The 15,307-nt window shown below is 29.1% G+C and overlaps 2 protein-coding genes and 1 non-coding gene across 3 annotated transcripts; all 3 read right to left on the bottom strand.

Moving 5' to 3' along the window:
• Positions 1-488: 488 nt before the first annotated feature.
• Positions 489-572, bottom strand: TRNAL-CAA. The gene has a single exon. It is a non-coding gene; the product is annotated as a tRNA-Leu (tRNA).
• A 1,461-nt stretch (positions 573-2,033) lies between these two features.
• On the bottom strand, positions 2,034-3,897 carry LOC107013110 (protein DMR6-LIKE OXYGENASE 2-like). Its single transcript, XM_015213104.2, has 4 exons — positions 3,504-3,897; positions 3,132-3,367; positions 2,725-3,052; positions 2,034-2,527 (listed from the first exon to the last, which is right to left on the bottom strand). The coding sequence occupies exons 1-4, from the start codon at positions 3,750-3,752 to the stop codon at positions 2,270-2,272; spliced, it is 1,071 nt and encodes a 356-aa protein (XP_015068590.1). The 5' UTR covers positions 3,753-3,897; the 3' UTR covers positions 2,034-2,269.
• A 3,152-nt stretch (positions 3,898-7,049) lies between these two features.
• On the bottom strand, positions 7,050-8,994 carry LOC107013120 (protein DMR6-LIKE OXYGENASE 2-like). The gene is made up of 4 exons (XM_015213111.2): positions 8,721-8,994; positions 8,224-8,471; positions 7,618-7,945; positions 7,050-7,394 (listed from the first exon to the last, which is right to left on the bottom strand). The coding sequence occupies exons 1-4, from the start codon at positions 8,949-8,951 to the stop codon at positions 7,131-7,133; spliced, it is 1,071 nt and encodes a 356-aa protein (XP_015068597.1). The 5' UTR covers positions 8,952-8,994; the 3' UTR covers positions 7,050-7,130.
• Positions 8,995-15,307: the final 6,313 nt, after the last annotated feature.

Raw genomic sequence — 15,307 nt, 5'->3', positions numbered from 1 at the left:
AATTAATTGTATGGAGATTATTATTTTTGTGAAGAACTTTTTGAGGTGCTCCTAATTTCTATAGAAACGGTTGGATGAACTCTCCGGACATTAAGTATGCTGAAAACATACAATGGGATGCTTGAGGCATAAACACAAAGACTCAACTTTTGCAAATGTTTAGAAAATGAATTTCAAAAAAGCCTTTTTAAAACAATGTGATAAACAACCTATGTATCAGAAGCAGGAAAGAAAGGAGGATGTTTCATCATATAGTGGCGTGAGGAAGTGGGATGGGAACAGCCATCATTAGCTGTTGCTGCTTTATTTAACGTCAGAATATACTATGCCACAACTTGAAAAACTGTTTTATGAGTAAAAATATTAAAATAAAGTAAGAGAGAAATGAAAACAAACGGAAAAACTTTATTAGTAAAAAGATTAAAATAATGTAAGAGAGAAATGAAAACAAAGGAAAAACTGAAAAAAGAATAAAATAAAAAATGTTTTGTCAGAAGTGGGATTTGAACCCACGCCCTCTTACGAAGACCAGAACTTGAGTCTGGCGCCTTAGACCACTCGGCCATCCTGACTTATTTGTTTATTTTTATTAAATTTTGTAATATAAATAATAATTGATAATGTGAATAGTTGGACAAGTAATCCAAGTACTTGGTTGGGGAGCATAAGGTGGCTGGGCTGTTGTCATTAAAATGCAGTAGAGAAGGCCTTACTCCAAGTCCAATAAGGCTTTGTCCAACTAATTTTTTCTGATATGCTGGTATAATTATATATAATAGCAAACTAATAATCTAAAATAAATGGAGTAGCTATGGTTTGATTTGATTGTGCTCCATAGCAAACGTTTGTCAAAGTTTGCTAGTCACCTCTCTCCTAAAAATCTCGCTCGCCACTCTCGCTTTATACACAGAAGTGTATAAATTGTGTTTCTGTTTTGTATAAAGCGAGAAAAAATTGTATATACACATGCAAAACCATATATCTTCGTGCTATACACTTAATTATACAATTTACAAACATTTTACTTCGATTCAATTATAGATAAATACAAATTTTATACAAATATTGCAGCGAAAAAGACCAACGAATTATACAATTGCAGTGAATACAATTTTCTCTCGCTTTATGCAACAGAAATGTGTAAGTTGTGTTTCTGTTTTTGTATAAAGTGAGAGAAAAACGTATATCTTCTTCCTATACACTTATAATTATACAATATGCAAATATTTTACTACGATTCAATTGTATGCAAAGCAAATTTTATATAAATATTGCAGCGAAATAGGCAGCGAATTATACAATTGCGCATTATACAATTGAAGTGAAATAGGCCAGCGAATTATACAATTGCAGCGAAATAGGTCAGCGAATTATACAATTTAGGCCAGCGAATCATACAATTGTATATGTATAGCGAAGTCAGCGAATTATACAATTGCAGCGAAATAGATTAGCGAATTATACAATTTAGGCCAGCGAATCATACAATTGTATATGTATAGTGAAGTCAGCGAATTATACAATTTAGGCCAGCGAATTATACAATTGTATATGTATAGCGAATTATACAGTTATATGTTTGTTATGAAGCGCAATTATGCAAAAACTTTGCTATAGCATACGAATATAAATTTTTTGTTTGATATATGTGAAAGTTGCCCAATTTTTATTTACTCTTTGGGCAAATAACCAAACATAATCTTGTGTTAACGAAAAACTGTACAAATAAGATTGTTTTGAACACAATTCCCAAATCAGATTTTCAAAGAAAAGTTTGCTAGGATTTTGTTACTTCTTAAAAGAAAATTTGAATATCCGTACTTGTTTCTTAATTTTGACACTTGTTAAAAGTTGTAAATCAAATTTATAAACTTCAAATCTTTTGATTTTGCCTACTTCACACTTACACAAACAAATTGTGAGTATATGTAGAATTCTCCAGAAAGAAAAAAGACACCAAAACTAATAAATAAAACAAAAACGTAGGAAGTTTGGAGAAGCAATTGAATCTTCAATTTGAGTAGGAAGAGTCATCAACTTGGACATATATAAGATATATATGGAATGACCCTACTTCACTAGCATCACCCTCTTATCCGAAAATGACTTTTAATTTGAAGATATATATTTATAAACAGACACGGCTAAAACGCTCACTATTTAAAAGATTACACGTAAAACTATAGTATTCATAAATATTATTGAAGTTGCATAATACTTTTATATCATCAAACACTTGGAAACAAGAGGAAAATATGCATAAAGACACTCAGCTCCTTTGGATTTTAACTTTTTCCAAGCAGGACTTTCCATTAATTTGGCTGCTTTGTTGCATCTCCAAGTAATCCTTGTACTTCATTGGAATATAATTAGCTGATGGGCTCTTCTCTTTTTCCATCAATGGAGAAGCTGGCTTTACAATTGTGTCTAATGATGGACCATGAGCTACCACTACTGATATCCTTGTTACTTTATTGTTCACCATTGCTCTATGCATATTGCTCTTGTACTTTCCATTACTAAATATCTACCATATTAAAAAAAAAAAGTAATAATTTTAAATATGATTAAATTTTTGATCTTGAAGTACCAGTAAAGTAACTTGCTATTTCAATCTTACTATTAATAGTCGTGGCAACAACGGTGGTTCAACTGAACTCAATACTGATTAATTTCAAATCACGCGCCTTTGTGACTCTAGACATGAAAAAGGGATTTAATTACCTCAAGATGATCGCCGGTATTAACCAAGAGAGAGTTAGGAAGGGCATTGACGTTAATCCATTTGCCTTGATGTTGAACCTGGAGACCTCCAACTTGGTTATGAATGAGAAGTGTTAAAAGGCCATGATCTGAATGAGGTGGCATACCCATTGTAAGTTCAGGTTGAGGACAAGGTGGATAGTAATTTCCAACAAAGATTTGAAGCCCTGATTCCAACTCTAAATCTTTGTCCAAGTAACTTTCTTCAAGCCCTAAACTTTCAGATATGCCTCCTAGTAACTTTCTTGTCACTTCCCGGAGTTTCTCACTATACTCCAACATAATATCCCTGTTAAATTAACACTATCGAGTTACTAACGTTAACAGGGATAATTGGTTGCGTTATACTGTCAGTATATATAAGTTACCTGTAGGGTTGTGGTTTGGTGGGAGAGTGAAAATGAGGATGGACAAAGACCTTGAGAAAATCTCTCCAAAAGAAGACATTTTCTGTACTAGTGTTGAAACTTGTCCCATATCTTATAGGATCCAACACATGCTTCCCAGTAAACTTGTGTTTTTCTTCCTCTGGTAAATTGAAAAATTCATGAGTGCAATCAATCACTGACTTCATCAGATTTTCTGGTATGCCATGGTTCACTACCTGCACTTAATTAATTTGCACAAAACAAATTAACAAAATACCACTATTATATTTGTTTTTCAAATTGTTAGCTTATTTTTTTTTATGTACATACATAGGTTCTAACGTGACTTCAAAATTAGTTGGTAATACGTACCATGAAGAAGCCCCAATCTTGACAAGCTTCGGTGAGGTGGTGGATGGCTGTAGAACGCTGATGAGAATCATGAGAGGTGAGTAGAGAAAAATCAACAATGGGGATTGAATCTGAATCATCAATATCATTTGTAGCAGAGGAATTGGAAGAGTCATAAACATAATTGTTAGGTATGTAACGCAAATCAGGAGATTCAGCAAGCTCTTTGACATTGGATGGTTTAACCACAAGTGGAGCTGTAGCTTCCATAATTGATGAAAATGCTTAGAAAGTTAAAACAGAGGTTGATAATTTATAGAGATAAATGTTGTAGAATTTGTAAAATACGTTGCTTAGGTAGTGGCAGCATCCTGTCTACAGCAATACCCACAAGGGGCTGGATGATGGTCTGGAGCAGAGTAATGATCAATCATAACACTTAAGAGGCAATGATGGTTGACTTTTTTTTCTACCTACGTGGCACGTAGGTTAAAAAGGGGTTGAAAATTACTTATAAAATAAGTACAGGGATTAATAGGACCTTAATATAGTATAAGCGTGTCTCTGAAATTTCGGGCATAGGTTGAGGAGGTACTTGTGCATTATCCCAATAATATATAATAATAATATTATATAATAATAATAATAAAGAATAATAAAATATTAATAATAATACTAATAATAATGATAATAATAATAAAATAAAATAATTATAATAAAATAGTAATAATAAATAATAATAATAATAAAAATAAAAATAAAAGAATTAAGGGTAAAAAAATAATATACATTGTCAATATAAAATGACTTTTAAGTTGAAAAAAAAAACACTCATGACCTAGCTTTTACCTTTTGACAAGTCATTTTTGACTTAAAATAAGTTACTTAGATATTTGTCAAAAACTCTAATAAGTCAAAAACTGACTTTTAAGTCAGTTTGACCAGCTTTTAAGCCCATTCAAACGACTCTTACTTGTAAACTTAGTTAAGAAATAAAATTTATATTTTTGCTATCTTTATAGCTTTTGAGATCTAACACCTTATTTTAGAGTTTAATTTACAAAATCAAAAATATAAAAATATTTCACATAAATTATCTTTATTTTATTTCGTGAAACTCGAATTTGATACACGTTATCATCCATCAACATCAATACACCACTAACTCATATGATCAATTGATCATATCTAGAAACAACGGATGGGCTTGTTAAAGTGAACCAACAACTTACTAATTTATCCCTTTCAAAAATAAAATTTAGTCTATGCTTTTTCTTTTTTGACAAATTTTTAATTAAATTTAACATTTTACGTGATATGTTTAAAATTACTAGATTAAATAATATTTTAATATATTTATTTTAATATTGTAAAAAAGTTAAAAAAATTATCATTTTTATACATCATGCCAAGTATATTTAACTTGACAAAATGGAAGCTTGCGAACTTTTTAGAGATTCGAATTTAATCGAATAGCAATTATTAAAAAATGCATTTTACCAAATATTTTTCATGCCTATAAATATCCAATATTGTTAGCAAGTAGTAAATCAAATTAAAAAATATCGAAGATTTTTTTTTGACCTAACATGCCAAAAAGAGAAAAATAATGCTGTTGCCTACTTAACTCCAAGGCCACAAAAAAGGTTGAGAAGAAGTATTAAGACACTTCAATCATTTTTGTTTTTTTTCTTTTATCGCTATTGGTATTTAATTATGAATACATTTAAAAAGAGTACATATTTCTTGTCTATTGGAAGGTTTAACCAAAAGTGGAGCTATAGCTTTCATAATTGTTTGAAGGGAAAAGGGTCTGATATACCCCTCAACTTTGTCATTTAGAGCTGATATACCCCTCGTTATAAAAGTGGCTCATATATACCCCTACTTGTAAACAAATGGCCCACATATACCCTTTTCCTCTGACGAAAATGAAAAAAATAATAATTTTAATCTAAATTTTTATTATTTTTTTCTAAAAAATATAATCCCATATGAGTAAATTTAATTCTTGTCAAACATATTTTTTTTGACTTTTTTTGTTTTAATGACTAATTTATAATTATTATTTTGATAATCAAATTTATTTATGTTTCACTAATATTCTTGTAAAACTTATTATAGATGACCAAATTTTTTCTTCGAATACGAAATTAAATTACAATACACACAAAAAAAAAGTTTAAATTTTTTTTTTAAACTAAGGAATGAAAGAAAAAACAAGAAACTCAAATAATTATAATAAAAGAAGTCAAAAAATAATTTATGTATGAAAAAAATTAACATATACCTTAAACTTTGATAAAAGAATCATATATACCCCTAAATAATTTTGAAAAAAAAATTAGAAGTAACAAATATAAATTTAAAACTAATTTTTTAATTTCCGTTAAATAAAGGGTATATGTGAGTCATTTTGTAACGGCAGGGGTATATGTGAGCCGTTTGTATAACGGTAAGGGCATATATGAGCCACTTTTATAACGAGGGGTATATCAGCTCTAAATGATAAAGTTGAGGGGTATATCAGACCCTTTTCCCTTGTTTGAAAGTTAAAAATAGAGATTGGTCATTTATAGAGATATCTTGTAAAATTTGTTAAAAAATTTGTTTTCGTAATGTCAGCATTCTGACTACAGCAACACCCACAAGGGGTTGAATGGTGATCTCGATCAGAGTTATAATCAAACATGACACTTATTTGTGAACTTAGAGAAGAAATAAAATTTGTATTTTTTTGCTATCTGTTATAACTTTTGAGATCAACACCTTGTTTTAGAGCTTAATTGGATAATTTCAAACTTACTTTTTTTATTTAAAAAAATAAAAAATTTATAAAATATCAACTAGATAAAATGCTATCACGCAACTTATCTTTGTTAGTGAGACTCGAATTAGGTACACGTTATCCTCATCCATCCATCTAACACCAGTACACCACTAACTCATCATATACTCAATTGATCATATCTAGTAACATTTAACAACGGATGGGCTTGTTAAAGTGAACCAGCAATTTACCAATTCCTCCCTTTCAAAAATAAAAATTGAGTTTTTTTTTTCTTTTTGATAATTTTTTAATTAATTTTAACGTATTATGTGACATATTTAAAATCTTTAGATTAAATTATATTTTGATATATTTACATATTTTTAGTTTAATATCGTAAAATTTAAAAATCTTCTGTTATTATTTTTATACTTTGTGTCAAGTATATGTAACTTGATAAAATGGAAACTACCAAACTTTTTAGAGATTCGAATTTAATCAAGTAATAATTCAATAACAATAGTAAAAAAACACATTTTTACCGGATATTTTTCATGAACGTCAGCCTATAAATATCCAATATTATTAACAAGTTGTAAATCAAATGCAAAAGACATCTGAGGGTTTATTTTTTTTTTACCTAACATGCCAAAAAGAGAGAGAGTAAATGTTGTTGCTTACTTAACTCTCTATTTCCCAAGGTCATAAAAAAGGTAAAGAAAAAGTGAAGGTTTAAGACACCTCAATCATTTTTGTTTTTTTCTTTTTATTGCCAAATTGGTATTTAATTACGAGTACATATATGAAAAAAAAAAGAGTACATATTTCTTGAGACAAGTCGACTGAAACAAAAAGAAATAAAGTTCTTTTTTTTAAAATTATTTTAATGGTGGTGAATTAATCTTGATTTTGTCCAAACATGACTTTCCATCAAGTGGATTTGTCTGCTGCATCTCCACATATTCACTGTATTTCTTGGGTAGATAAAGTGGTGGAAACCTCTCATTTTGGATTAGAGGTGAAGCAGCTGGACTCACTGTGGCATTCATAGCTGGGCAATTTGCAATTCCTATAGATATCCTTTCCATTTTGTTCACTACCGCTCGGTGCAAAACACTCTTGTACTTTCCATTCGTAAATATCTGTCCCAAAAATAAATAAATTATATATCACATTGCACCTAGTAAATTTTAACATTTTGCACAACCATCTGGAAAAAAAAAAATCCACTCCTAGCTGTAATAATAGTGTGGTGTTGTCGCAGGTGTATACATAACATATAAAAAGTGTATAATCAGTGTATACATCTATAAGATGTTATTAACATTTTTAGATTGTGGACTAACTAAAATTCTTTTTTTGTACCTCGAGATGATCGCCAGTGTTAACCAAAATAGAGTTGGGAATGGGATTGATGTTGATCCATTTTCCATTGTGTTGTATTTGTAATCCTCCAACATCATTTTGTATAAGAAAAGTTAAAAGTCCAAAATCAGAATGGGGTGGAAGGCCCATTACAAGTTCGGGCTGTGGACATGCTGGATAATAATTTGCAACAAACACCTCGTAACCCGAGTCCAGATCAAGTGATTTATTCATCAACTCTTCTTCCAATCCTAAGCTTTCTGATATTCCTGATAGTAATTTTCTTGCCACTTTTCTCGATTTCTCACCATACTCACCCAAAACTTCTCTGTAAAATTAAACCATACAAAATATAGTAATTATATAAACTTATGATATGTTTTGTCGACGATATAAATATTTTTGATTGAGCGGCTAAATATTTAAACTTGAAAAATGGTCGCAGTCGCACAGGCCCAACTCCGACATGAGTGACCCATTGAACAGATTTATTTGTTTTGTGACGTTTCATGGATAAAATCAAAACGTGCATTTTTCAAAGTAGTAATCAATTTAATTAATTAAATATTATCGGTAACACATAAATTGAGACAGAAAAAAAAATACCTCAAATTATTGGGTTGGTCGGGGCAATGAAGTTGAGGATGAATAGAGAGTTTAAGGTAATCTCTCCAATAAGAAGTAGTAGTGATGTCGTGATTAGAAGTACAATTAAAGCTAGTTCCATACTTTATTGGATCAAACACTTTTTCCCCTTTGTATCTCCATTTGTCCTCCTCTCCCATTAAGAAAAATTCTTTTATCACCCCAATCAACTCCTTCATCAAACTTTCTTCTATACCATGGTTCACAACCTGCACTCATTCAATTCCGCTTTTTAAATAGAACAAATATTGCACTTTAGTATTTAGAAATAATCAAAATGTTTTATAGTCACACAAATTTGATAAATATTACGATATGTTAAAGCGAAGGAAGCACGTCGAACTCCCATATGCATGATTGAATTTGGCATTATATTCTTTCAATTCATGCATGTGCAACTAATGCAATAGCACAAATATTTTTTTTACAAGATCAATTAATTAATGCTAACTACGTACCATGAAAAATCCCCATTGTTGACAAGCTCTACCAAGTTGTTGAATGACTTTGGAGTGTTGATAAGGGTCTTTTGAGGAAAGGAGGGAAAAATCAATGATGGGGATTAATGAATCATCATGATTAGTGTCAATAATGGATGATGATGAATATTTAAGATGATTATCAACATAGTAATTACGAGGTACTGCTTTTAAATTGGGCAACTCAGATACTAATTTCACGCTTTTCATATTCTTGTAACTTGTAAGTAGCTAGCAAGCTTCTTTTTTTGTGTGTGTGTGTTTGGTGAATAATGGCAATGGCCTTGACATGTATATATACACTTATTTATGTCAATTTGAACGGCTCTTACATTATCTATATAACACTATAATAAACCATATAAGACATTAATTACCTGAAGGGTTGTTAAATTGACTACATCCACAAGATCATCACTACTGTAGATAATAGGGATGGCAATTGGACGGTGTTGAGTAGGGTCGGGTGAGTGGGTTGAGCTTAATCAATAAAATTTTTGATCTGTTTCGCTTCGCCCCACATAATCCTTTTACATTTTCAACTAGTCCTACCTCGTTCCTCATAATATTTTTAAATATTCTTTTCTAGTTAATGATATTAAAAATAATTTTTTTTGAATAAGTTGTATTAATTTAATAAGATAATGACTTAGAATTTTATATTTTTAAAGGACACGTAAGTAATTGAATTATTTTTTATTGAACCATTCTCATTTACTAGTTTGAATATTTTAGTAGTTTTGACGATATTATCTTAATAAATAATGCTCTATTACTCTTATAACATGTAAAAAATTTAAAATTAAATTCAAACCTACATAAAATCACATATACCCACAACGCGCCCCGACCCACATTAATTTTTAAAAACCCACTTCAACCCGCCCCCGCCTCATTGACATAACTCACACCTAACTGTCAAATGGATATGTTGAGTTAAAATTAATGAAATAAATGAATGATGAAGCAGATCATAAATCCGTTCAAATTAAACAAATTATATTTTCATCAGATAATTATACTGTCCTTTGGATGACTCAGTTGATTTGGAGGATGGTTATCCATACATACGAATGACTCGGGATTGATATCCCCAGTCGTGGCGAATCCATAATTTTCATTTAGGGGGTTCGAAAAATAAAAGTGTAAACATGGTAATAAGTCAACAAAACAATCTTTCAAGAAAGTAGTAGTATATAGTTTTAGTGGCGGCCCTTGAATATTTTGGGTTTAAAATCACACTTTTAGTAAATAAGACAACAAAACAAACTATAGTAGTATATAGTTTTAGTGGCGGACCCTTAAATTTTTTGGATGTAAAATCACACGTTTAGCATGTTTTATAAAATAAAAAAACTAAAGAAAACCGTGTAAAACGATATTGAAACTTAAAAGAAAAAACTAAAACTAAGAAAAAAAAAATAAAGCGCTAACACAAGGATTCAAACCTTAGATGTGGAGCTTAATTTCAAGGGAACCAACCGTTGATCTATCAACTTAAGTTAATGAAATAAATGAATGATGAAGCAGATCATTAATCCGTTCAAATTAAACAACATTATATTTTCATCAGATAATTATATTGTCCTGTGGGATGACTCGGTTGATTTAGAGGGTGGTTATCCACACGAATGACTCGGAATTGATACCTTCAGTGCCTTCTAAATCGAATTTGTTGTATAGAGCTTGCCTAATGTTGTTCAAATATCCTATGTAATTTGTAGGCTATACACAGTAAAAATAAATTTATACGATGCTCACCCAAAAAATAGACATTATAGCAGAGGTTACAACAAGTGCAAATTATTTGCGGTTCCGCAAAAAAAGGGAACGACCAAGTTAAGGTCCTACCTAAAATAAAAGGTTGAACCCATCGGCAGCCCCTTAAATTTGATATCAATTTTCACTTTGACACCTTAAGTAGGCTTTGTTCATTTTAAACACCTTAAGTAGGGGTCTGCTATGTCATTTTGACACCTTTTTGTCAATCAGATAAAATTACAAAGTGTGCGTAACACACTTACGGGTGACATGGCATGACGACTAATTAAAAGTTGACATGTGACATTTGAATATAAAAATAATAATTTTAAAATAAATTATTAAAAAACAACGTAACTAATTTTTCAGCAAAAAGAAAAAAATAAAATTACCTATTTTTTTTCCATCGAGTGCCACCTTCTATCACCTCCATCCCTACCCCATCTGCCTTACTTTCCTTTTGCCTCCCCAATTCTACAACTATTTTTTTGATTCTTCTTCCAATTTTTTTTTTTTGAAAATCATTAGATTTATTTTTTTTAATTGATTTTGAAAATTATATATGACATTCTTCTAATTTTTTTGAAAAAAATGTGTCTTGTTCTAAAAAGTCTTTTCAAAATTAGTGTGATGATTTTAAACGTTTTTAAAATTAGTGTGATAGTTTTTAAATTTTATTTTTTCATATTTTGTAAGGTTTTTTATCATGAATTTTCATTGGGGACGGTGGAATAAATAGTAGGGCTAAAAAGTGAAGAAGAAGAAGGAAAAAGATTTTAAAAAGTCCAAAAAAAACTCTCACGCAATCAAAATAGGTGCAACACACACAATATGTTAAGTCAGCAAAAAGTGTTAAAATGATACGATAAAACTCAACATGAAGTATTTGAAATGAATAAAATCTAATTAAAATATCTAAATAAAAAGTCATGTCAACTTTAGAAAGCTACGAATGATTCTATTAAGAAAAAATAAAATTACACTTATGTGTAATGCAAACCAAAAAAAAACTGACTTGATATATTACCCCATCAAAAATGGTTGACCGTTTACCTTCCATGCATGCTTTGTTGGGCAGATAAAATAATCAGGCTCTGACTCTCGGTTAAATTCAAAAATGAGTTTTTTTACGGAGCATTAATAGTTTTTTATGTTTGCATTATTAGTACATTTTTAGTTCTTCATTAAATTTTTTGCTTATTTTTTAGTATTAATCTTATTCATAATTTATATATAAAATGGTTGATCGTTATTTTATATATTTAATAGAAATAATAAGTTCATTGTGAGAGATTGTGAGAAGAAAAATACCTTATTTTGCTTAGTAGAATTCGTATTCCATATAAAGTTAAGAGGCTTATCACGACGATTTCACGTACAATAGCACAAATTTTTCTTTTCTTGCAATGTCATATGTTAAAATGTTCTTAGTTTAGCAACAGTTATATTTATACTGAACAGAATAAGATAATCTTTTTCTCATCTTCTCTCACATAGAGTTATCTTACATAGAGTCATTATTTCTACTAAATATATAAAAAGACGATAGGATATTTCTTACATAAAATTATGAACAAAATTATGTTAAAAGATAGGCAAAAGTTTAGGGGACAACAAAAAATGCACTAATATTATAAATATGAGGGACGATTAATGCTTCATGTGAAAACTTAAGAATGACTTTAAGTCTTTAACACAAAAATAAGAGACTATTTTGGATCTTCTCTCAAATAATCACGTTGCTATCTTCATGTAAACCATTTGATTGGATGGATTCGAATTTGACATGAATATATCGCCTTTTAAGTTTTAGTTTCGGGATAGTTCGTCTTTCTAAGCGTTTTTGAAAACATGGAGTAATATATTTACCAAAAAATGGAACAAAGTTCCTCACAAACCTAACCTAGACAAAGTCATATTTTTTTCTTAAATAATTACTTTGTTTAGTTATAATGGATTGGATTGAGTTAACAATAATTAATCCGAGCAAAAATGACTTGTGCCAAAATAAGTTAAAATATGGATTATAATTCTATTCTTTCAATTCATACAAAGTTTTATTTACTTTATTTAATTTGTTCTTTTAAAATTTGTTAGTATATGATAAAATTATACTATTTCTTTTTAAAAAGTATATGATTATATATATAACATATCGAATAAAAAAATATTTTTAAAAATAATTTAACAAGATTTCTCGTAAATCAATTTGGATCATATATATCAATCCAATACTTTATGGACGAGAAAAATGAAATCACGTAGGCAGATCAACAATAATCTACCCAAGCATAAGCAAATTGGACGAATTATGTTTTATTTATTAATTTTAAAACTTTTATTTATAGTTAAAAAAAAAACATTTTGAAAATGTGCGATTATATGCTAGCAAATGAATTTATTTTCAGTCCCTAAATAACATGGGACTGATAGTGATCTAAGAGAGAAAAGTAAAGTTGGACAGTGCAATAATGGACATGTAAAATAATGTCTCCCTTGGAATTTTTCACGTGAAAAATTGTACTATATAATTATAAGATGTAGACTGTTGATGTTAAACTCATGAAAATTTAAGGTCCAATTCTCTTCATAATTCATACACACGTGTCAGGATAACAGACACGTATTTTACGATGATTTAGTTGAGTAATAATTTTGTGCCGGTATATGATTTAAGGAAAAGAATATGTGTACTAAAAAGAAAAATTATTTATAAGTAGCTACTCTGCTATTATCATATTCCGTGTTTTTAACTATTAACTCGTGTTTATTGTTTGATATATATTATCAGAATATATATACTTGTTCTGATGGTATCATGTCCATTTAACAAAACGAGATAATCATGTCTGATTTTGTTCCAAAATTTAGACAAATTTGACCTTTTGTATATATTTGCGAGCAATGATAAGTAAGTGAAGTTAGATAAGAAGAAGTAATATAGAAATTAACTTGATTAGATCTCATAGTTGATCTAATCTAAAGAGAAAAAAAATATATTTAGGATATACGTATTGAATCATTTAAAATGTAATTATAAAAAAATATTTTTTTATATTTCTCTTAGGAGATGTTATCTTTACTACCTTAACTATTCAAACTAATAAAGTAAAAAAATATTTATCATTCGAGCAACTTTCTCGTATCTAGTAACAGCAAAAACAAAACCAATTTTATCTATAAATTTTTAACGGCAACACTAGTGAATTTAATGCTCTTTAAGAATTCAAATTCAGGACAAATGAGTTTTATTCTATATGGTTAATTGCTTATTATGTATCATTTTTGGGCTTTTCAGTTTTATCCAAAAAGATCCCAGATACTTATATATAGTAATATTTTTTAAAAAATATTGTCAAATATTTGACAATTTGTATTCGCTAGATTTGACAAACATTAAGAAAGGCTCATCATATTTCTAAATACATAACACAAAAAACTGCACCAAACAGTAAAGCTATAATTTTAAAAACTAGCTGAAACTACCTCTAAAAGGGTTACCCCAATTTCTAAAAACAAACGAAAAATAATAGAATACTACAAGAATTATACCTCTAAATATGTGTTCCTGCTGATTTTTCTAAAAAAATTGTTGTTCCCGTCAAATGCAACAAATAAAGTTCCGTAAATATTTAACGAAGACTAAAAATATTACATTTTGGCAAACTTTAAAAAACCAAAAAGTTCAATACATATTTGAGACACCATTTTAAACCTATCGTCAAACATAAGGGTTGATATTGTCATTTTCCCCGTCTTTGCCTTAAGACTCAAATATGTCATTAAACTTTCAGAAAACGTTCATTTATGTTATTAGTTAAAAGTTTGGCTCATTTATGTCATTACCGTTAAAGAGAAGTCTCATTCATGTCATTATTTTTTAACGGTGATTTTGCAAAACCATTTTTGACACGTGATCAAATATAATTTGGCCAATTCATCAATCTTTTAATTAAACGAATCAAAAAAATAATTCAATTTTTATTAATAATTTTGATTTTTCTATTAAAAAAATTGATGACGTGGCCAATTATAATTCGGCCACGTCATGAATTTATTTAATAAAAAATTAAAAAAAATTAATTTTTTTCTTCAAAATTATGATTTTTTTATTAAAAAAAAACGATGTGGCCGAATTATAATTGGCCACATGTCCAAATGGTTTTGCGAAACCACCAAAATTAATGGCATGAATGAGCATATTCTTTAACGATAATGACATAAATGAGCCAAATTTCTAACGGATGGCGTAAATAAGCTTTTTCTAAAAGTTCGATGGCATATTTAAGCGTTTTCCCTTCTTATATATAAGTATATTTTGCAACTTTACTGTTACAATGGTTTTAGAATGATGTCAACCAAGGGTAAAACACACGATTTATCAAATACTTGAGTTGTAGTGTTCAAATTGGATTAGACTAATTTAATGTTTAAATTTTAAACAAATTCAGAAATCAAATAAGTTGTAATTCTTCTCATATTTGATATTACTATGTTAAAAAGTTTATCTAAAAACGTTGATCGATTTCATAAAGTTTAACTCTCGAAAAAATAAAATATCTAAAAATAGTGAAATATCTAAGTATATCCACAAGCCTCTGAAACTTGTATCATCTAAGAATTTTTTTCTCTTTTCTTCAAGCTTATAGTTTTTTTCTATTTGGCTAATTACGGCCTTGCAATCTAACTTCATATAAAGAACATAATTTGGAAGATGACTTTACCTCTTATTAGATCAAAATAAAATAAATTGGTGACGTATAATATTAGTTGTTTGATTGGGATTAAGATTTTGTCCAAACGTA

This window comes from Solanum pennellii, chromosome 1 (assembly GCF_001406875.1).
Source record: "Solanum pennellii chromosome 1, SPENNV200".
In the NCBI taxonomy this organism is placed as follows: Eukaryota; Viridiplantae; Streptophyta; class Magnoliopsida; order Solanales; family Solanaceae; genus Solanum; species Solanum pennellii.
Note: the sequence above shows the minus strand (reverse complement) of the source record. Positions and strands in the feature narration are given on the sequence as shown.

Excerpts from the sequence above, each read along its gene's own strand:
- LOC107013120 (XM_015213111.2), bottom strand. The coding sequence starts at position 8,951 with ATGAAAAGCGTGAAATTAGTATCTGAGTTGCCCAATTTAAAAGCAGTA. Across the intron at positions 7,946-8,223 it reads GACCAACCCAATAATTTGAG|AGAAGTTTTGGGTGAGTATG; the intron begins GTATTTTTTTTT and ends TTAATTTTACAG. Across the intron at positions 7,395-7,617 it reads ACACTGGCGATCATCTCGAG|ATATTTACGAATGGAAAGTA; the intron begins GTACAAAAAAAG and ends TTTTTGGGACAG.
- LOC107013110 (XM_015213104.2), bottom strand. The coding sequence starts at position 3,752 with ATGGAAGCTACAGCTCCACTTGTGGTTAAACCATCCAATGTCAAAGAG. Across the intron at positions 3,368-3,503 it reads AAGATTGGGGCTTCTTCATG|GTAGTGAACCATGGCATACC; the intron begins GTACGTATTACC and ends AATTAAGTGCAG. Across the intron at positions 3,053-3,131 it reads ACCAAACCACAACCCTACAG|GGATATTATGTTGGAGTATA; the intron begins GTAACTTATATA and ends TTAATTTAACAG.